The sequence below is a fragment of the Gymnodraco acuticeps genome, unplaced genomic scaffold, assembly GCF_902827175.1.
Source record: "Gymnodraco acuticeps unplaced genomic scaffold, fGymAcu1.1, whole genome shotgun sequence".
In the NCBI taxonomy this organism is placed as follows: Eukaryota; Metazoa; Chordata; class Actinopteri; order Perciformes; family Bathydraconidae; genus Gymnodraco; species Gymnodraco acuticeps.
In genome coordinates, this window is record NW_022991211.1 from 313,258 (window position 1) to 336,927 (window position 23,670).

At 43.2% G+C, this 23,670-nt stretch overlaps 1 protein-coding gene across 4 annotated transcripts in view; it reads right to left on the bottom strand.

The window, feature by feature from the left end:
* LOC117561326 (E3 ubiquitin-protein ligase RNF31-like) overlaps positions 1-23,670 on the bottom strand; it is a 180,365-nt gene that overhangs the window by 86,315 nt on the left and 70,380 nt on the right. For all 4 annotated transcript variants that reach the window (XR_004571346.1, XM_034238625.1, XM_034238624.1 and 1 more), the window contains exons 10-11: positions 21,424-21,657; positions 18,408-18,560 (exon numbers count right to left, since the gene is read on the bottom strand). Coding sequence is in view for 3 of the 4 variants with exons in the window: in XM_034238625.1 (XP_034094516.1) it covers positions 18,408-18,560; positions 21,424-21,657 (387 nt within the window). In the remaining variant the exon portion in view is untranslated. The remainder of the gene's footprint in view (positions 1-18,407; positions 18,561-21,423; positions 21,658-23,670) is intronic.

Sequence of the window (23,670 nt, forward strand, 5' to 3'; positions counted from 1 at the left end):
GGGGCTGGGTACACAGTCTCACACACATAACTTCAAAGAGACACCTAGATTAACATCAAAGGTTTATAGCACACCAGTGTGAAGTCACACCGGCCTGTTATAACACTTCACATCAAAGGGCAAACACCAAAGGCTAATTAGATTAGACATCATAATTAGATTAGACTCATAATTAGATTAGACAACAAAAGGGCTCTGAGGGGGGCCATAAAATACAGCTTCAAAGAGACTTAATCAACACATCAAAGAATTAGACAACAAAGGCGCTAGCCCGGGGGCTTTTCACATAACACACATCAAAAGGATCTCGAACAAAGGTGCTACACAGGGGGGCATTTCACCCCTACGGGTGATGACCCCTCACCCCCACATCAAAGGATGTTGAACAATGGGAGGCGGGACTTAGCTCATTTGCATAATTGGGGGCGTGTCCACCTGTCACTTGTTATGCATACTAATGAGACGAAAGCGGTATCATTACTACTACTCATGTGTTGGACAGACAGAGTGTGTGGTTGGACTCTGTCTCACAGGCAGGTTGCAGTGTAACATCAGAGAAGACTGGGACTCAGCACGATATATTCAAACACACACACAGAGACGAGACAAGAAGAGAGAAACAGTCGGAGTCATTTCAAATGGCGTGCTCAAGAAAGGTAGACAGCGAAAACAGAGCATATAATCAGGGCTGCACATAACTGGTGCGCATGCGCACCTCTGCCAACAAAAGAGCACCGTGTCATTTGAAAAAAGGCGCATTTGCGTACCAACATTGAGAGAGAGAGAGAAGAGAGAGAAGGGAAAAGAGAAAAGAGAAAAGAGAGATGAGAGGAGAGAGGAAAGAGAAGAGAGAGAGAGAGAAATATATTTGCGAGTTGCATATGAACCTATGATATGAACTCAGGGCCGGCCCGTAGCACTGGCGTAATAGATGTTCGCCAAGGGCGCCAGATCTGTGGAGGCGCTGCGCTGGCAGCTCTGGGAGGGAAAAAAACATTTTTGACCGTTGGGGCTCATCCTAATTTTCGGCCTTGATGTAACAATATTCATAATTAAGTAAATGTAACACCCTTTTCACCCCGGTTACACGTTTCATTTGCCCTGTACGATGGGCGCTGTAAGTGATGAAAATGGGGGATGTTGGCTTATCTGGCGCCCGCAGCTCACAGCCAAAATGCAAGTGAGCGAGAGAGAGAGGGTGGGTGCACCGGTACCGGCGCTGTTGTTATTAGCATCTGGTGCTAGCTGCTCTAACGGATATAAGAAGAAGATGTTTCTACAATGATGTGGAGGGAGAGTCCTCTCCAGTCAGACTGAGAGGCTGATACTACAGCTCAGTGAGGTAAAGGACTCTGAGTGTTTAGATAGTTCACTTTAGTCTAAGTTCAAACGGTTTGGTCACAATTTATGTAAACACATATTTCCAAGGCACTCCTTTATAATTATTGGGATAAACAGGTTTGAAATCATTCCAATGTATACTATAGGACAGTAACCAAAAATATCCTTTAAAACTGGAGAGATAAAAAAAAATGCATAAATAAATAAATGTTAAGGTAAAATAAGATATGAATGAACAACATAAATAAAATAAGTTACATTAATTTGTTATTGGCTATGGTAGGTTATTGGTTATGTTCACATACTTATTTGATTACATCCACTTTTCTAAGATGACAACAGAGACTTTCGACCCAAAACCAGCAGCTAATCGCAGACTCAACCAGAGAGAAATAAGTAGGCCTACATCATCAGCTACCATGTCTGACAGAGAGGAAGACAGTGAGGAGAACAGTCAGGAGGGTAGTGATGACAGCTTGTAGGATTACTGGTCGTGCTAAAGTTGTCTTGTGTTCACCTCTGCATGTGTGTTCTGTGTTCACCTCTGCATGTGTGTTCTGTGTTCACCTCTGCATGTGTGTTCTGTGTTCACCTCTGCATGTGTGTTCTGTGTTCACCTCTGCATGTGTGTTCAGTGCCGTGTGTCTGGCAAATAAAGTCAAGACCCCTTCAAAAGTTACGGTTTATTTCATTTTAAGGATGAGCACCAAGCAATATCTCCAGGTGCTCCTTTGAGAACCAGGGCAAAAAAGTTATGTGCACCCCTGTATATAATGACATTTTCTCTTACTGGACCTCTTTGAAATGCAATTGAATGCCCCTGCATTATAGCAACAACAACAATAATAATAATAATAATAATAGCAATAATAATTGGGAGTGGGGGCGCGGCTGTTCTTATGTTCTCTGAGGGGAGGCTCACCTTACCACACTTTGAAAACCCCTGCTCTAGATGATAGGAAAGGAGGTTTCAAACTTCCTTTATAACCTCCTTTAGCTTAGGAACCACTGGACCTCCCTTGACGAAAGGAGAGGAGAAAATGCTGCCCCACAATGCCTTGCAGCTGCAGAATTTGCCGTCACACAACATTCGGCCGTTCACGGAAACAAACGATTATGACCGAGAAATTATATCATGAAAGTTACGGTGTTTATTAAGCTTTTTAAAACGTATGTGGTAAGTTGCCAAAGTGCTTTGTTTTGAACGTTCATCAGTATTATAATCAAAAAGAGAAATATGAACGTTAGTTTTTACTGAAATTATCAAATAAAGTCAACAGTTCACGGTCTTTACGGAGCTGTGTGGGGTTTGTGAAATGTAGACCGGAGGGAGAGGGTGACGAGCATACGTTTCACTTTCCTTTTTTATTTCAATTCCAACTTTGGTCATGAAGAATATGTTTCTCTGTTGTCCACGTTCATAAAGCATAAAGCAACAGCATCAGAGCACGGTGCAGAGTCTCTAGATGAGTTTACAGTAGTCCCTCGTTCTTATTAAACATCCATGTTGTAGTCCGCTGTATAGAAAACTGTAGTTTCCATAGTTTCCCCACAGCAGCAGACGCACATTCATGACGTCCGCTGGAGCATCATAAACACGTCGGATAGTGAAAGTGCAGTCGATTCTCTAAAGTACCGCAGTCTCCTCTCCTAAGTCCTTTTGAATTCTCCTATCCACTATCCCTTAACCCCGTGACATTTCACACAGAGGTCAAGGGATAGACCAAGGGTGCCCAACCTTTTTTGAACCAAGTTGCCAGTCTGCCGAGATCTACCAGTCCAAATAGAGAGGCGTAGCCATTACTGACAGTCTACTACCAGGTAAATACACACTTCTACTTGTATAAAACTGACCTTTGTACGATTAATACTTCATAAAATACTGCAGATCCTTTATCTTACCTCTTTCTAATCTACACACATACAAGTATTTAACTGAAGTTACACAACAGTGTTGTTGATACAGAGTTGGAGTTTATTCACACGTCACACTACAGTGGGTGATGTATTCAAGACACATTGAACAGTGCTGCCACATATGACACAGAGAAAAAGAAAAGACTCTGAACCCTTTCTTTGCCATTATATAAAAATAGTGTTGCTACAAAAGTATAAATGAGGCTTACTAATAAGACAACTCAGATCTGAAGCTACACAGGAATCTGCTGCAACAGTGCAATAAAAAAGACGAAATTAATAGAATCAAACCCTTTTTTGTTGCATTTTAGTAGAGTATCAAAATAAATGCCTTTAAAATAGGATGCAAGCAACACTAGTTTCTTAACCTGAATTGATAATAGACTATAATCAATTTAAGTTTGCATTCTTATTCCATTTTATACAATAATTATAATGAATAAGTTCAAACAAACTAAAACTTACAGCTGATTAATAACGGTATCTAACTTGAGTTTTTATTATATCAAAAACCTGTTGAAATGCTACTGTTATTTTTACTGTCCCCAAAAAGCGCGTCGGCAGCCTCCAGGAATGCTTCTTTCACAACTTCGCCGTCTTTGAAAGACTTCATGTGTTTCGCAAGAACGTGACTGACATGATAAGATGCTATGGTAGCAGCCTTGCGCTTGTTGTTGGGCCTGGTGAACATGGACTGCTGTGCATTTAGCTGTCCTTTCAGGCCCCTCCCCTTTTGGAGCGTAGGGCAGGATTAGGAGGGAATTCCGTCTCGTAGCGTTTGTGCACTGTTTTGAAATGCCGCTCCTAAATTACCCTTCTTCGATAAAGCCACGCTCGCATTGCAGATGAGACAGATGGACTTTGAATTGGAATAGATACAAAAATAATCATCCTCCCACTCGGAGTGAAAATTATATATTTTGGGCTTTCTTGCTTCTCCCATAATTGTGGTCTTGTGTGTGTGCGGACTGTCACTCCTGTTGTCACGGACAACGTCAGCGAAATAGTGCCCACTGCCCAACAGCCACGCCCAGACACATGGGGTCACGCCGGCCAATCACAAAGCTTTGATGCGTTCAAGTGCATTATTTTGGCACGGGAAGATTATGTTATAGGACATTAACGATAAAACAGAATATTGTTGTTCTATTTTTAGACACATCTCGCGATCGACTGGGAATCTCGACCGGTCGATCGCGATCGACTGGTTGGGCACCCCTGGGATAGACGTTAGGAGCTGATTTTTGGACTATTCGACCGCAACCCTAGGCTTGTTTGAGATGAGCTGCAGCTCGCCCCGAAAGTAGACGAGAATAGCCGATTGAAGCCGGGGGAGGTCTCAAAAAGCTCGCCTGAAGTCGGACAACTCGGAGTTGGCTTGACTCGGTTTGCATTTATAAAGAATGCACACGTGTTTAATCATTAATGTCAGATTTGTACTAAGTAAATACATGTGTTCCTGCTCAAGATTAGATTCAACTTTATTGTTATTGCACAGATTACAGCAGTGACAGCGCCAGATATTTTATTTTGGCTGTGGGGTAGCTTGACGTTTCATAGAGGGTGCTCAAACATTTAGGGTTTCCCATTAATGTCCCGGGTGCTAGAGTTGAATGTTCTACTGCAACACTCCCCACACAGTGTAACCGTGACTGTTACAATGAAGGCACGATAATCAGCTCATTGTACATAGGTGTGCAGGGGTAAAGTGCTCTTTTTTTTAAAAGTGGGGGGTGGACCTGACATCCTATAGGGCAGGGATGGGCAACTTGGATGGTGGTGGGGGCCACATAATGTATGTACTGGCCACCAGGGGGCCGCAGATTCACTTGTAACACACACAAATTCCATGTATTGTATGCAGTGTTGTAGTCAAGTCACCAATTCACGAGTCCAAGTCACTCTTGAGTCACCACTCTTCGAGTCCGAGTCCAAATCCGAGTCACCAAGGGAGAGTCGTAGTCGAGTCCAAGTCCGAGTCACCCAAGGAGTGTCCGAGTCGAGTCCGAGTCATCATTAACTGTGTTCGAGTCCGAGTTACCTAAGGAGTGTCCGAGTCGAGTCCGAGTCATCATTACCTGTGTTCGAGTCCGAGTCCAAGTCCGAGTCACCTAAGAAGAGTCCAAGTCAAGTCCGATTCACAAGTCTTCATGTATTAATCTTTGTGGATACGTATATGTGTTGAAATGTAGCTGCTCCTCTACATTGCTTGTATCCTGTCATGTTATACTAATCTGTCTATTGAACTGCTGTGAAGCGAGTTTGGCTACAATTCTTGTAATAGGTGCTATACAAATATAAAGCTTATTACTAATATTAATATACTATATTTAAAATGAGTTACCATTTAGAGAAGTGATTATATTTGTATGCCAATATTTTCCTATGGTAAAGTTTTCGTTTTGCACTTTTATTTTGATAGTAATAAGATCGGGACTCTTATTTTGAAGGAACTTTTACCGGTTAAATCGGTTTACCTAAAGATTGAGCCCCAGAAAGCACATGGCTACTTAGCATGCACAATGATGTCATTCTGCATGTTAAGTAGCCATGTGCTTTCGTGTTATCAGCGGAATCTGTATGTATTGATTAGATCACGTTACTCTGATGATAGTGTTCAAGACAGCCTAGATGTCTGAACTCGATCCTTAGAGTAATGTGTTACGGAGCCTTCTCTTCAATATTGTTTCCACATAACGAGCATTTTGCGCTGCTCTTTTCCAATATGGAAGCAGAATGTGTGAAAGCATACTGCACGATGCGGGGTGTGTCTCTAGACATCTTTAGACTGGAATAGCGGGGCCCAGTAGTGAACTCGCCTCGCAGGTGCACACGCCAGGATAGAGGACATCAGACTCCAGAGAAAATTGGCTCCAGTCTGAGTCCAAGTCGGAGCGTCAATGTAGGCTACAAGTCGAGTCCGAGTCATCGTGGGGGAAAAAAATCACGAGTCTGAGTCCAAGTCAGCGTAAGCCATAATTCACGAGTCCGAGTCCAAGTCATCGTGCACGAGAATTCACGAGTCCAAGTCTGAGTTGCGCCAATCAGTGCACAAGTCCGAGTCGAGTCCCGAAAATTGGCACTCGAGTCCGATTCCAGGACTCGAGTACTCCATCTCTGATTGTATGTAATTATTAACAAATATACTAAGTCTGACATCTTCCTTGAGATTTTACAATCTTTCAGGGAACATCCTCTAATAAGCTTACTAAACAAATATCAGTTCATATAAATGTTATTTAATCTTTACAAGTGGCATGTTTGTATTGAACAGGTTATTTAACAGTGGAATAAAACTATTTTAAACTATTGGAAAGCACGGGAAATGTGTGTGCATTGAGATCAGGGCCGCCCCTTCACCATCGCGAAGGAGCGGGAGAAAGAGTTGAGGAAGAAAGGGAAGCTTCCTTCCGACTTCACGCCCCCCTCTGAGGAAACCATGCGGCACAAGGGGAAGCAGAAACACCGGGCAGAGTGGAGACACATGGAGGAGAGCAAAATGGCCAAGATCAATAAGTGTCGCAGGAATAAGGTACTGTTCTCTTTCGGGAGAGGAAGGAGGAAATGTGACGAAGATGGCTTCGTCACTGTGGACTGACGGCTTCGGGCTTTGTATATTGCACGTCTTTTATTTTGAAAAGTGTTCCCCCTCCCGTTCTTTCTGTTACTCCTGATGTTCACCTGGTGCCCTGTGTTGTCTCCTCCTCCCCCCCCCCCCCCCCCACCTGTGTCTAATTGCTCCCCCCTCACCTGTGTCTAATTGCTGATTAGTGGGTGTGTATTTAGGCTCTGTGTTTCCTGTTTGCTGGAGGCTGTTAGTGTGGGTGAGATCCTTGTGGCTGGTGACTGTGTTCACCTGGGCAGCGATATTGAGGCTGTATATCCTGTACCACAGCGATGAATAAATGCCCACACCGGGTTATATTTGAATTCTCTGCCTCTGCCTCCTTGCTTGGTCGGGCCGCTCAACGGTCAGCTTCACACCAGGGTCAAGTGGCGTTTATCGTGTCTCACTTAACGGGAAGAGCTGCAGCCTGGGCTACTGCAGAATGGTCTAGAGACACCGAACTATGTTACTCATTGGCCGATTTCATAGAGACTATGAGTCGCATTTTTTACCACTCATCGCCTGCTACAGAGGCCAGCAGAAGACTGTTTCAAATACGTCAGCTCAACCGCCATCGAGTTTCGTACAGCAGCAGCGGACAGCGGATGAAATGTTCCGGCTCTTCGTGACGCCTTCATGACGGGACTTTCGGAACCGATAAAGGACCAGCTGGCTCCACTGGAGACACACCGGGATCTGGAATCCCTCATCGCTGTGGCCATCCGGATCGATAACCGTCTCCGGGAAAGAGAGAGGGAGCTTCGACGCAACAGAGATGTTGTTCCCAGCTTCCAGGATTCGTCTCGGAGGGTCGCGCCGCCAGCTGAGGATTTCCAGCCCATGTTATCGGACCGTCGGAGGACTACACTTCCGAATGACTCCGGTGAATCCATGCAGCTGGGAAGAACCAGGCTTTCTCTGGAGGAGAAGCAGCGCCATCTACGGGAGGGTTGCTGTTTCTACTGCGGCCAGCCGGATCATCAACTCGCTTCATGCCAGGGAAAAGATCGTGCTCACCAGTCAAAAGGAGGGCGCTGGTGAGCAAGTTTCCCGTGGACTTCCCTCCTCGACCTGTTATTCAGGTAAACATTTTTATTAACAATCAGGCCATTGACCAGGGTGTGTTAATAGACTCAGGGGCTGACGAAAGCCTTATGGACTGGGGCATAGTCAATCAGCTAGAAATAAAGACTGGTCTGCTATCTCAGCCTGTTAATGCCAGTGCCTTAGACGGCCGCTTGTTGTTCACAGTTACCCATTGCACTGAGCCCATTCAGATTACTGTGAATAAGGACCATACAGAGAGCATGCAATTTCATATTTTCGAGTCGGCTCAGCACCCGATTATTTGGGGGTTTCCATGGCTGAAGACCCACAATCCTCACATTGACTGGCGTTCAGGGAGAATTAAGGAATGGGGAGAGGATTGTATTGGCAGGTGTAAACTTTCACAACCTGTTAATGCACCAACAGACTCTAGTAGAATCATTATTGATCACCCTGACTATCCTGATCTACAGAAGGTACCTCCCTGTTACCATGATTTAAAGGAAGCGTCCAAGTCCAAAGCCCTGTCGCTACCTCCTCACAGAGATTTTGACTGTCCCATTGATCTCTTACCGGGAGCCCCCATTCCCAAGGGGAGACTTTAGTCGATTTTGAGACCTGAGAGAGCAGCAATGGACGAATACATCTCCTCTTCACTCAAATCAGGGATTATCCGTCCTTCATCTTCTCCAGCCGGAGCGGGATTTTTATTTGTGGGAAAGAAAGACGGGTCTCTGAGACCTTGCATAGACTACAGTCCACTAAATGACATTACGGTGAAGATCCGCTATCCTCTGCCACTCATGTCATCTGCTTTTGAACTGCTTCAAACTGCCAAGATATTCACCAAGCTAGATTTAAGAAATGCATATCACTTGGTTAGAATAAGAAAAGGGGATGAGTGGAAGACAGGATTCAACACTCAGAGTGGTCACTATGAGTACCTAGTAATGCTTTTTGGACTATGCAATGCACCGGCTGTGTTTCAAGCTTTTGTAAATGAGGTTTTGCGGGCATTTTTGAATATTTCAGTGTTTGTGTATCTGGATGATATTCTGATTTTCTCCCCAGATGCTAAATCTCATGTTAACCATGTCTGCCAGGTTTTGCAGAAACTGCTTGAGAATCAGCTATATGTCAAGGCAGAGAAGTGTGAGTTCCACACAGAAGAGGTGTCTTTCTTAGGACACATAATCTCACCTAATCATATCCAAATGGATCCTGCTAAAATCAGTGCAGTATCCCAGTGGCCCACACCAGACTCCACGAAGAAGGTTCAGCAGTTTCTAGGATTTGCTAACTTCTATAGGAAGTTTATTAGGAATGTCAGTTCTCTTGCTGCCCCTCTGCATGTTCTGACTTCTCCTAAGGTTCCTTTCAAGTGGACTCCCCAGGCGGACATCGCTTTCCAACGCCTCAGAGAGAGATTCACATCAGCTCCCATACTCACCATTACAGATCCCAAGCGCCGGTTTATGGTCGAGGTTGATGCTTCCAATGAGGGAATTGGAGGAGTACTGTCTCAACGTTCTGTAGAAGACAACAAGCTGCATCCATGTGCTTACCTGTCGCAGAAGTTGACAACAGCAGAGCGGAATTATGACGTGGGAAACAAGGAACTGTTAGCTGTAAAAGCTGCCCTCGAGGAATGGAGACACTGGCTAGAGGGGGCAGAGCAGCCGTTTTTAGTCTGGACAGATCACAAAACTCTGGAATATATAAGAAAGGCTAAGCGTCTCAACTCCCGTCAGGCCAGGTGGACACTATTCTTTAGTAGGTTCAACTTCACACTCACTTTTCGTCCCGGGTCTCAGAATCAAAAACCTGATGCTTTGTCTCGTCTTTACGATCCAGAACCACTTGCCGTAGAGCCCAAGACCATCCTTCCACTTAACCGTGTGATCGAAGCCTTTTCCTGGCAGGTGGAGTCGGACGTTAAAAAGGCGAATGTCATGAATCCAGCACCTAGCGAGTGTCCCAACAATCTGCTGTTTGTTCCTGAGGTTCTTCGCTCCAAGGTCATCCACTGGGCTCACTCATCTGTGCTTTTGTGCCATCCGGGAGTGACAAGGACAATGTTCAGGATTCAACAACGTTTCTGGTGGCCAGCCATGAGGAAGGATGTGGCGGAGTATGTAGCGGCTTGTCCGGTGTGTGTGTGTAATAAGACCTCGTCTCAAGTCAAGATGGGCTTGCTCCAGCCGCTGCCGATTCCCCAACGTCCTTGGTCACACATCTCAATGGATTTTGTGACAGGATTTCCTTCATCCAGAGGCAAGACTACAGTTCTAACAGTGATGGATCGATTTTCAAAGATGGCTCACTTCATCCCATTGACCAAGCTTCCCTCTGCCAAAGTCACCGCAGAGGTCATGATGAATCACGTATTCAGGATCCATGGATTCCCTGATGACATTGTTTCCGACAGGGGTCCACAATTAATTTCCGTTTTCTGGAAGGAGTTTTGTCGACTCATAGGTGCCACCGTCAGCTTGTCATCAGGATATCACCCTCAGTCAAATGGACAGTCGGAGCGTCTGAACCAAGAACTAGAGACTACGCTACGTTGTCTCGTCTCCCGGAACCAGACCACCTGGAGTGACCACCTCACATGGGTCAAGTTTGCCCACAATACTCTTCCTACGGCAGCCACAGGTCTCTCTCCATTCCATTGTGTCAATGGTTTCCAGCCTCCGCTTTTCCCTAACAACGAGGAAGAGGTGATGGTTCCACCGGCTCATGCCATGATCAGATGTTGTTGCCGAGTTTGGGCTGGTGCTCGTCAGTCTCTTCCGAAGTTCAGTTCGGATGAAGGCTGTTGCAGACGTCCATCGCAGGGTCGCTCCCTCCTACAGACCAGGCCAAAAGGTTTGGCTTTCCACTAAGGACTTACCACTCCATGTTGCCTCAAAGAAACTGGCTCCGAGATTTGTGGGTCCTTTTCCGGTGTCCAGAGTCATCAACCCGGTGTCTGTACGCTTGCAACTCCCCAGGACTATGAGAGTGCATCCGACGTTTCACGTCAGTAAGATCAAGCCAGTGTGTGAGAGCACACTTGTTCCCGCCTCCAAGCCCCCTCCACCGCCCCAGTTCTTTGAAGGGGGTGAGGTTTACAAGGTCCGTAAGCTGCTAGAGGTCCGTAATGGGGGGAGGGGGAAGCAATTCCTGGTAGACTGGGAGGGTTATGGTCCTGAGGCTAGAAGCTGGGTAGCTGCTTCATTTATCGTGGACAAGACTCTTATCCACAATTTGTACAATCAGCCTGGGCCATCAGGAGTCGGCCCTAGAGGGGGGGGGGGTACTGTTGTGCACCGACAGAAATGCTAGAGAGGTTCATTGTTATGTTTGTTTTCTCACTCAACATTTATCTCTCATTCCAGGCTTCCTGATTGTTTTCACCTGGCATCCTTTCTGTGTCTCCTGTGCTAATCAGCGTCAGTCCCGCCCTTGATTGTTCACACCTGTTTCTCATTGTCATGTGGTTAAATGTCCCTGTCTCCCAGTGTTCCTCATCAGTTCGTATTGTCTCTTGCTATGGTCAGGTCTATGCTCCTTGTGCTCTTGAAAAAGTTTGATTCCTCACTACGTGAGCGCTTTCAGTTTTTGTTCTCTATTTTTGTCATCTCGGCTAGAGATTTGATAGTTACCTTTTTTGTTGTTCAATGCTGTATTTGGAAAATAAAGTATCTTACAAATACTTTACCTCTGTCTCCCGGGTCGTGCAATTGGGTCCTACATCCTAAGTGTCTGAGTTCGTAACACGCATATTTTATATTTTGTGGTATTTGGCTTTGGAAAATCAAAATCATGTACGCAGTCACTTTACAAATCACTCCCCTCTTAAACTGTATTCTTGTTTTACTGTCATATAGTATTTCATACCTGTTTTTCATTTATGCTCTTATTTTTTTTTATACCTATAATGTATATCAGAAATACTTATTTATATTAATCGTGACCAAACCGTTTTGAGACCCACTGAGATTAAAGTTAACTATCTAAACATTGAGAGTCCTTTACTTCACCTAAACTGAGGTTATCTAAGCCTCTCAGTGTGACAGGTGAGAGTTCTCCCTCCACCTTGTTGTTGAAAAAGCTCCTTGTATCCGTTAGCGTAGCTAGCACCAGATGCTAACCACAAAGATCTCCGGTACCGGTGCACGCTCTCTCTCGCTTGCTCGTGCACACACACAAAATGGCTCTTGCCACACACACACAGAGCAGAGTTTGAATGAAACACAGAGACCCAGAAGTAGGCTACTTGTACTGTACTGTAGCATATTGTTTTCGAATCAATCCTTTTTCAAATTATGAATTTCACACATAAAAAAAAAGAAAGACACATACATTTCTTGTGGGTGCTTAGTGGGTGCTCTGGCTATCCTGGGGTGTGCTTCAGCCACTGGATTACAGGTACTGAGACAACAAAATGCAGTTTAGCTTCTAACCAGGAGTGCAAAAAGCAGTAAAGTGAAAAGTAATGTACACAATCTACAGAATAAAATATAGAATGTAGGGATGCTCCGATCGATCGGTCACCGATTGAGATCCGCCGATACTCACTCTCTACCGATCGATCGGTGCTCTCTAAACATGCCGATCGAGAGAGCCGATCGCATGACGTAAATACATGACACTTTTCTCTGTGTGCGGCAAAACAAGCTCGCCAAAATGGCTTCACCAGTCTGGCATTATTTTAAGGTGTCCGAAAAAGACAGTAAAATAGCGGTATGCAACGTGTGTGAAGCAGAAATCCTGCAGCTCCGCCCGCCGGACCGGTAAGCGGAGCGAAACACACAAGAGTTAGACCTAACACACTTAGCTATTTTATCTACCTCTAGAACTAGCTAAACTAGTTATTATAAATATATTTATTCTTCACTGTCGGGTCACTCATTACTGGATCAGTGAGCTGCATGAGATACTGACAGGCTGTCAGGAGAGGGAGAGAGGGGGAGAGAGAGAGGAAAAGAGAGCGCTTCCGCTAATTTCTCCCGTGTTATTCTCCAAAGTGAATGTAAACTTGAATAATGTACATAATTTGAATGTAATAATTAAGTTGATTGTTGTTTGTGGAAGCTCCAGTGAATGAGCCCCATTAACTGAGTTTTAAACATCACTTTAAATGGAAGATTTAAAGTGATGTTTAAATCTTCCATTTAGGCCCCGCCCACTCAATCGGATCGGCTATCGGCCGATACCGATTCCGGCGATCGGATCGGCGATCGGCCGATACTGATTCCGGCGATCGGCCCCGAAATTGGCGATCGGAGCATCCCTAATAGAATGAATTGAATGATGAATAAACAGTGAGGGGTATGAATACACTAGATATACACAGTAGCCTATGAGCAGTATGAACAGTGTATGAATATGCTAAGATATATAAAGTATGAAAACGGTATAGGTGTATAGTTTAAAATATATAGATATTAATTTCATGATGATAAACATTGTGGAACAATGATGAAAAATGTGAATGTAAGTGGCGACGTAAAACTGACACAAAACAACAACAAACTTTTGCCGAGCCAATTGGAGAGTTTCATCAGCAGCACGGGGTGCTGGTGATCATCAGCTAGATATACGAGCGAGTCATTTCCCATCGAGTCATTTCCCATCAAGCATTTAGCTTCTGCAGCTCGTGGAGAGAAACTACTCCGCCTCGCTCTCAAGGCTGCCAGCGTCTTTGTCCCGCGAGATTTCAACGTCTCATGCAGTCGAGCCTCCAGAGCAAGTCGGACAAAATGACTAACCATCATGCAACGAACTAGCAAGACGGCGGTCGCAATTGCGCAGGTCTGCGTCGGTCTCGTTCATCTCTGTCACTACCCGATCTGCCGCCCTGCCCTATCTGCAGTGCGCATGTACGAGATGGTCCGCCATATTTGAGAACTCCGTACGGCAACCCAAGTAGGACACTTGACACAGTGGCTTTTGGCAAAGCACAAAAAGAAAACTCGAGAGAGATGAGTTATTGTTATTACAACGTGACTTCACTATTATTTAAAGGTGACCTATCATGCTATATTTGAAAAATATATTGTATGGCCATACCTATATAAAGTATATAGTCCTCCGTGTTTTATTCTTATATATGATTATATAGAGTCATTATTCATTTGTTTTAAAGCTCAATAAATAACAAAGAAGACCTTTGACCGGCACTTTTCTAATTTTGTCCGGAAGATTTCAACTTTAACGGACATGTTGACCGGCGAAAAAAAATCAAACTGAAACTCTGACGCACGGTCCCCTCGTTCCTTGGAAGAGGCGGAGAGGTGGGTGTTTGTCATCTGCTGGTGGACTAACCGGAGAGAATTACAGTGCTTGCCTCGACGGGGAGGGATTGCATTGAATTACAGGAGCAAACGCTTGCCTCGGGGAGGGAGAAAAAGAGCCACAGCGGAGAATAAACAGAAGGGCAACCATGGCAACCATGGCAACCATGCGCGGGAAGTCTTCTTCGCTGCTTTTGTTGCAGACTACAGCGCCACTTACAGGCCTGGCATATGTACTACAGCGTCTCCAGCGCTTTCGAGCAGCAATGGCCGGCGGTGGCCCAACCTCTCATTCCCCTGATAGGTGGAGAATTGACCACTAAGCGGACCACCACTTCTGTGACGTAGAAAATAATTCAAATCTGTATCAGTCTGTATCAGATCCGTTGCAGCCCCGTTTTTAGAGATTTGGGTATGGAGGAAAAGAGAGAGGGTTGTGTTTTCTGACACTTGGTGAGTTCCCTGGAACACCGGGGACACATGTTCATGTATAAAAGACGTACAAAAGTGCATTTAGCATGATAGGTCACCTTTAACAACTCTTTTTATTGGGTTCTTTTATTTGGGGTTAAGTACATTGTCAGAATAAGTGAGAAATGGATTTAACTTCCGTTATATGCCATACATTTTTGAATACATTCACAGTAAATATGTATTCAGTATGATAGCTGTCTAACAGAAGTTAAATCCATTTCTCACTTATTCTGACAATGTACTTAACCCCAAATAAAATAACCCAATAAAAAGAGTTGTTAAATAATAGTGAAGTCACGTTGTAATAATAATAACTCATCTCTCTCGAGTTTTCTTTTTGTGCTTTGCCAAAAGCCACTGTGTCAAGTGTCCTACTTGGGTTGCCGTATATAGTTGTCAAATATGGCGGACCATCTTGCACATGCGCAGTACAGATCGGGCAGGGCTGCAGATCGGGTAGTGACAATCTCAAACGAGCCTAATCACTACCAGGAAACAGAGGAACTTAAAAATTTGAGCTACATTTTCCATCCATTTCAGGGGAACACAGATCTGTATGGAATGCCATTCAAGCCAAAATTAAATAAATAAATAAATACATAAATAATTAAATGAATACATATATATATAAATATTCCTATGATATACATTCTGAAATAAATAAATGAGGCAATAAATATGTATACATGACAATTTAAATATACATTTATTTATTTCATGGGACTTTTATTTCATAATGACACATGTATTTATTTCAGATGACTTGTATTTCATAATGACACATTTATTTATTTCAGGGGACTTGTATTTCATAATGACACATTTCCATTTCTTATATGCAAATGACGGGGCGTGGTTAGCTCACAGCTCCAGACCAAAGCAACAGCACCACAACACTGACTCAATAGCTCTTGTTTCACACTCCAGTAAGTGGTTTGCAAACTGCCAATAAACCAAATCGGTTCCGGTTCAAGAACCGTTCTTGTGCTTTTCTGGTGCTTAACTGGTTCTGCCCCTTTTCCACCAAACCGGTTCCAGAGCCAAATCCGGGCTACAGCCTGATTTAGCTCTGGTTCTTCCTGTTTCATCCGCAGCGGAGCCGGTGTTGTGGCGCAGGTTGACGGCTTGCCGTAGATTGAAGCCCTGTTCGCGGGGACGTGCAAAGGTGACGTCATAGCCTGTATTGAGTGTTCGCCTAGTTTAGTAAGCTTTTTTCTCTCTTTGGAATGATATATTTCCCATCAGATTAAACAGCAAACGGCTGAATAAATAATGTGCATAAAATTGCGAGGTGGCTCGTTTTAAGGACACAATCTTCGTATTGGAACAAACTTCCGTTGTTAAGTGTAGTCTGTTATGTTCCTCCTTCCTACAGAACAGACAATGAAAGGATAAGATGTCATTTGTGAGTATAGTCCTATTTCTTAAAACCTTCGCTGTTGTTTAAGTGTCTGATACTGGATAACCACGAATAGTAAGCAATGATATAACAGTAATGATATAGCATATGATAATGTCAGACACTGTGTTATTTTCAATCAAGCCGAAAAGATCATTTGTTCAAACTAGCTTCACACGCTTTAATTGCTCCTTTGAGTGTAATTTTCCTCTGTGGTTTCCTACTCAACACATTTTTGTATTGTAATGCCACTCATATTTTATTTTAAAGTGACATTGAATATTTTGAAAGGGGTCCTAAAATGAAGTGTATTATTGATCTTATATTTGTGCCTATATCATACTATTAATGTTCCTTATTTTAGACTAGGTTTTTCCTGGTGTCAATATGGAAGATCTGCACTGTTCTCTACATAACATGTTCAGCAGAGCAGGTATTTCTCCTGCCAGATTTGGCACCCCTCCTACAACTTTGTCCAGGACAGTCACACCGTCACCACTGGTGTTGCCTGATCCCCTCTAGTGTGTGCTCACAAAAGCATGTTACTCTGGGCCCAGCAGGTGAAAAACTAAAGAGGGGCTTCCATATCCGGCAGAACAGGTGCTGCCAGATTTGGAACCCCCCCTATATCTTTGTCCAGGATAGTCACAACTTCACCAAAATCATACTGGTGTTGCATGTTCCCTCTATATCCGGCAGAGCAGGTGCTGTGGTTGATTACTCAAACACTTGATTGTACTTGTGGGAGTAGCCCAAGTAGTACTGACTCCAACAGTATCAATTTCATGTAGAAAAATCATTTTATCTCTCATCAAATATAGCAGAATACATGAATTATTGTACTCAGGAGGGCAGTTTGACAAATAATTACTCAAGAAGTACACAGTAAAAATACTTTATTGTACTTGTGGGAGTAGTCCAAGTAGTACTGAGTCCAACAGTCCCAATTGTATAAAGAACTTATGGCAAAATATCATTTTATCTCATCAAAGATAGCTAAAAATATGCATTATTGTACTCTGGAAGGGAAGTTGACAGAGTATTACTCAACAGTAAAAGTACTTCATTGTATTTGTGGTAGTAGTCTAACAAGTACTGAGTCCAACAGTACCAATTTTATTAAAAACTTATGTATACAAATAATTTTATCTCATCAAATATAACAGAAGTGGCATGATTTTGTTCTCAGGAGGGGACTTTGAGAGAGTATTACCCCAAAAGTACACAGTAAAAACTTCATTTTATTGTAGCAGTCAAACTAGGACTGAGTCAAACAGTGTCAGTTTTATTAAGAACTTATGACTTGTATTGCAAATAAAGCAGAAAAAAACATGCATTATTTTACTCTTGTACAGCGATTACCGTAAAGGCTCTATTAATTGCACACTCAAAAATGAATAGCTTCTGATTTGACCAAGCGAACGCGAGAGACGGCTGAGTTGACCGCAGTTATGCAACAGCAACCAAAGTTAAACTGACTATCTTGGCTACTTGTTGCTATCCTATTGTGGCATAAGCCGTTTTCTACAGGCACATTTTACCTTTTCATTATGATTCTACTTGTGATAGTCGGACACGACAACCTGTGCAGCCCATGTATTGATTCCATCCGATAGCTGCTATAATACAAAACAACACGTCTGCCTCTCTCCACAATGATCAATAACAGTGAACGGATGGTCAAAGTAAGGTACAAATAAACAGAATCACACGAAGCCTGGTTAGTGTTGCCTGACTTTATAAAGTGTGTTGTTTTTTTACAAGTGTGTGGTTGCGTTCTAGTCACTTTGCTCAGCGCTACAGCTTGTTACAACTTTCATTTTCCGTACTCGCCATAAACTGTTATGAGCGTGGTTCTTGGTTCTTGCCGGGCAGCCAATTGGGGTCAGCTAAGAACCGGTTTTCGGTGTTTAGAGCCGGCTCTGCTGCGGCTGAAACAGGAAGAACCAGAGCTATTGAGTCAGTGTTGTGGTGCTGTTGCTTTGGTCTGGATCTGTGAGCTAACCACCATCATTTGCATATAAGAAATGGAGATGTGTCATTATGAAATACAAGTCCCCTGAAATAAAAATGTGTCATTATGAAATACAAGTCTCTTGAAATAAATAAATGTTTATTTAAATGTACATGTATACATATTTATTGCCTCATTTATTTATTTCAGAATTTATTTCATAGGCATATATATATATATATATATATATTTTTTTTTTTTTGTACTCTTCTTGCGCTGTTAATCGTTTGTTATCTCGTATGTTTGCGTGTTTTTAAATTGTGCAAAAACATTAAACCATTAACAGGATCTAACAGACTTAAATTGTAGTGAGAGAGGCATACTGACTGAAAGGGGAGATGTTGCCACCAGCGTTGTGATGTTGTCCAGCAGCAGAGGGAGCTCCGTCTTCAACCATCTGCAGGGCAGGATGCTGCTGTCTCCTGCTACCCTCATGCTTGTAAACACCTCCTCTGGACTCACTCCTTTCTTCTCCCCGTCCTGACACACACAGAAAGGACAGAAACACTAGAATACAGACACCAATTCCAAGCCAACCCCTTCCCTCTCTTCTTCCCTACTCACACTCAGTTTGCATCTTCAAGTTAAGCGTTAAGGACCCTAGCTGATTATGTGGAACATAATGGAACAACCTGTGTACTAGTAGTTAGGTGCAAACATGTACTTGTAAAGTATGCAAAGTAAGCTAGACATTTTGTGATATGATAATAATAATATAATTGTGATATAGAAGTGAGTCTAAAACTGTAAGCGTCTTCATTTGACTGTACAGGGACTTTTGCAAAAACCAATCCGCTCATAAACAACACACTTAAAAGGAGAAGAGGTTTACAAGGGAAGGAAATGGCGCTAAAGAATTGTAGGAGTTTCAGTATTATTCATTTTTTTCTTCTCAGGGAGGATGATTTGAATCCATGGTTTCATTAAAGTTATGACCTGTTTCTACTGGAGAGAGGTAAGTCGGTTATTTTCAAAGCTTGGTTCTGTATTCAAACCCTCCACCTTAAAGAAGGACACTCAGATGCCCCTTTTCCACCAAACCGGATCCGGTTCAAGAACCGTTCTTGTGCTTTTCTGGTGCTGAACCGGTTCTTCTCTGTAGCGCCACTTGTGTTTCCACCGCTCAGAGCTCGAGCGGAGCTCGAGGGAAGCTGTGTCATTGCATCATCCTTTGCATCACGTAAACGTTTAGTGCAGGGGTCACCAACCTTTTTTAGGGAGGGCTACTATCAAAAAATAAAACAAGTCGTGAGCTACTTTTACTCCTCTTTTTTTGTTTGCAGTGTATATATTTAGCACATTTTAACATTATTATATGTTTACCTTTAACCTTTGTGTGCTGTTTGGGTCTGTGGGACCTGTTTTCAGTGTTTACTAAAAGAACATGTATTCAATTTAATTATGTTAACCTGCTTTATTTGGGGGTGGACCTCACCTCCTCTCGGGGGGTCCGGGGGCATGCATTACATGACATGTTACTTATTAGACGCTTTTATCCAAAGCGACTTACATACTCAATACTGTGGGCAATCCCCACAGGAGCAATTTGGGGTAAAGTGTCTCAGGGACACAACGACATGCTGACTGCAGTGGGGTTTGAAACTGTGACCCCCTGATCCCAACACAAAGGCTCTATCCACTGCGCCACATGCTCCCCCGGGAAGATTCTTTTTTTAAATGTTGAAGTGAAATGCATCAATCTGGTGCACTTTGAGCACAACATGAATGTATGGATACAGCTCTCAACACTCAGATGAAAGGGAGCTGTATACTTTTCAATAATCCAAACATCTTTAGAATTAAACTTAAATTAAATTAAAACTTAAATTAAACTTAAACTTGTTTATTCTTATCTTATGTTACCAAGTTAGCATTATTTCTTTTTATTTATGCATATTTTACTAATCACTCCCCTTTTAAACAGTTTTTTTTTTTTTACTGTCCTATAGTACACACTGGAATGATTTCTTACTTTATCTATATTAAATAGATAAAGGTGTGCTCTCCCTCGCTCCCTCGCTCGCTCTCTCTCTCTCTCCCTCTGTCTCGCTCGCTCACAGAGGCTGTGTGCTCCTCCGTGGCGATGACGGCTTGCGTTAAAAAATAATAAGAAACATATTTATAAAGTGGGGAGACACAAACGGGATTTCGAAAAGTTGGGGGGGACACGTGCCCCCAGTTTAAATTATGCCATGCGTGGGGACACACCTGTCCCCAGTTTAAATTAGGCCATGCGTGTGTGTGTGTCAAGTGCATTAATATATATGCAAGTTGCAACACACACAGTAAAACTCTGCCCCTCATGTGCTGTATAGGCTGGCATGATAGGCTGTTCAATGGGGCTGATGTGTTGTGTAGATTCTGCCAGAAGGAAAATCACAGAGAGGTGCCCCATTGCTTTTCTTCCCGACTGCAACGCTGGTCCCGCAAATCAAGCAAGAACGTGATTGGTCGATATTCATTGTGGGGTGGGGGGAGGGGTGTTAGATATATATAGAGTTGCAGTAAGTAGATAGAGTTCGCTATGATTGAGGTTTCCTTTATGCATGGGGTAGATTCTTTTAATTACATTTCCTTTTTCGTTTTGTGTATTTTTCACATTTTGGATTTGCTTGGCGAGCTATTTTTAGAACATGCCCCGCGGCGACTCACGTTGCCCCTGCGGGCGACTAAGTGCCCGCGGGCACCGTGTTGGCTACCCCTGGTTTAGTGCCTTCTTATGACACCCACACTGCGCGAAAATCCCTCATATCGACAACAACAACAATGATCCCGGTAGTCTTTCTTGAGTTTTTTTAGTCTGTTGCTTATTTGCTCCAGAGTCCGGTGGTATTCAGCGGGGCCAACTCTGGCTGCAACTGCTGGAGAATAGCTTTAGACCGCGTTGTGCCGTCCAACTTCCTCTGTACCTCTTACGTTGACCAAAGCCCGAGGAGGTCATTTATCTCTTCAGCGGTCCACTGCTGCTTGCATTTACTGGTATTCCATCCTGGTTCGTAGTTGTGTGTGTTGCTGAACATAATTTGCGGCATTTTGTTGTTGTTGATCAGGTTGATCCCGCCCCCCGCCTCCGACGTAAGCGTGAAGTATTGGTTCTTGGTTCTTGCCGGGCACCGAGTGGGGTCAGCCAAGAACCGGTTTTCGGTGCTTAGACCCGGCTCGGCTGAGGTGGAAACGGGAAGAACCAGAGCTAAATCAGGCTGTAGCCCGGAACCGGCTCTGGAACCGGTTTGTTGTAAAAGGGGAAAGAGTGACCCTACAGTGTGGGAGTGTGTAGGTGTCTGTTTTGAATGGTTTCCAAGTGTGTTCTGGATGAGAGGACAAAGACAGATGGTGGACTCACTCTGATCAGTTGGATCAGCTTCAGGCCCTCCTCCTTCATCAGCCTCTGCCTCCAGGAGTCCAGGTCTTCAGGAGTGGGGCCCTTGGGTTTGATTGGCAGGGCCGGCACCCGTCTGATAGGAGAGGGGGGGCGCAGCTTCACAGGGAGGGGAGCGGGCTCCGGACGAGCCAGGTCACACATCTCACACACTGTCGCAGGAGAGTAGTTCAGGTAGGTACAGAACTGACACACCCACTGAGAGAGAGAGGGAGAGACTTAGTAAACAAAGAACAGAACATTCATCATCATTTTCATATCCGTGCCTAAAACTGTGTACGAAAAAAATTTCCGCAAAGATTTAAATATGCTCACAAATCCAATTAATCTGAATTGATTGTTTCATAAATATACTTTATAATACAACTATAAGGAAGGCCCGACTGTTCGAAAATGTTAACACACCGTTTGTAGACTAGTTTTCAGTGTTCCATTAATTTTGGAAGGAAGATGTGTTATATAATGTGTTTATATAACACATTACAGGGAACGGAGAAATCAAAAATGCATTAATGAGACTCTTTAGTCTTTATGGTGGAGTCCCAATATGAACATTAAAACAGGTTTTGCTTGCTGTAAACTTTCCTCTTGTTATTACATATTGTAAAATTAAATAGTATAAATATTCATTTACTTGTGAAAACACATTCTCATGTGATCTCATATGTTAGAGTTTATTCTAGCACATGAAAAATCACTTCAAAGGACATACTGTACATGTACATGTATACAACTCCCTGAAACATAAACAAATTATTCAGTATTATTTAACATATGTCACCTTTTCACTTTTTCTGAAGACATTACAGACCTTTTTCTAGTTGGTACTCATTGTCATTTATCTGTGGTGCAAATATTTCCTCTTTTTTGGCTTTCCTTTAAACAGCTAAGGTACTCGACAACAAAGACACTAGAGAACAAAATGAGTATTTACAGGATCATGCATATCAAGGCTCAAAATCCTTGGGAGCCCACATTTTCCAGGTGTTTTATTGTTATTAATGTTGCAACATACATAATCTTTAACTGATGGGGGTCTGAAGACCTTTGTTCTTCAAGGAACCTTTGAAGAAGCTGGTCAGCAGACAGCTTTAATCAGAGGTCGATGTGTTTATCCTGTAGCACTCATGAACACAGATCAAGTGAAGTGAGGATTCATTTCCCTAGTGTTGCTGCAGAGAGCAGAATCACTCTGAAGGCTATGTAAGACATTGATTTTATACGACTTGCTTTTCTGGTTATTCCCATGATATTTTGTTTCGATTTCCTTTAAATTAGCAGATTTTTCTACTGCATTGTTTCTAATGTCTTTCAGCGATCAAACATGATAACACACTAGGGATGTAACGATATATTGAATATCGCGGGAAATAAATGTCTCAATACCATCGTGAGACTGACAAAATATACCGCGATTTTTATTTTTTATATATATATATATATATTTTAAATAATTTTCTTTTTTTTTTAAACCTTTATTCAACCAGATGGTCCCATTGAGATCATCAATCTCTTTTTCAAGGGAGACCTGTCCAACATGGCAGCAAGTAGGTTACAACATGAACATAAAACAACAGATGACAATAAAGGACATCGTATTTACAGGGCTACATGTACATACCAGAGGTTGCACTAGACTTTTTCGCTGCCCGTCATTTTGACGGACAGGATCGTAAAACTTCCGTCAAAATCCAGAATGACCCGTCGGCCTTTACACAACTCGGGGGGGGGGCGCATGCTCGTGAACTGTCAACGGGGGGGAGGGACAGTTCTGCTGCACCTCGCGGGAGCGTGCACAGCGTAAAGCCAAAACTCACAGACATTTCAATGATTTGTACGGCACAGTTAGGTTTGGAAACGGTATAATTTACTTTTTGGAGGGCATGCATAACACGGCATAACACCGGAGCCTCGCTTCGGGGAAACTTTGGCGCTGTTCCGAGTTTGTTCTAATCTGTCAAAATGACGGACTGCTTTCAGATTTGTTAAAAATGTATTAAAAAAATCCGTCATAGACGGAAAATATTCGGTTAACGCGACCTCTGGTACATACCTAGAGACATTGACAAGTACCAACAGTATTTATATCTCACCCTGTCAATAAGCCTCACCTTCTTGGCGAACACGGTATTGTTTTTTAAATGGTGGAGAGACAATGCACAGTTTGACCCACTGCTGTTACCCATGGCCAAAGCATATCTCTCTGTCCCA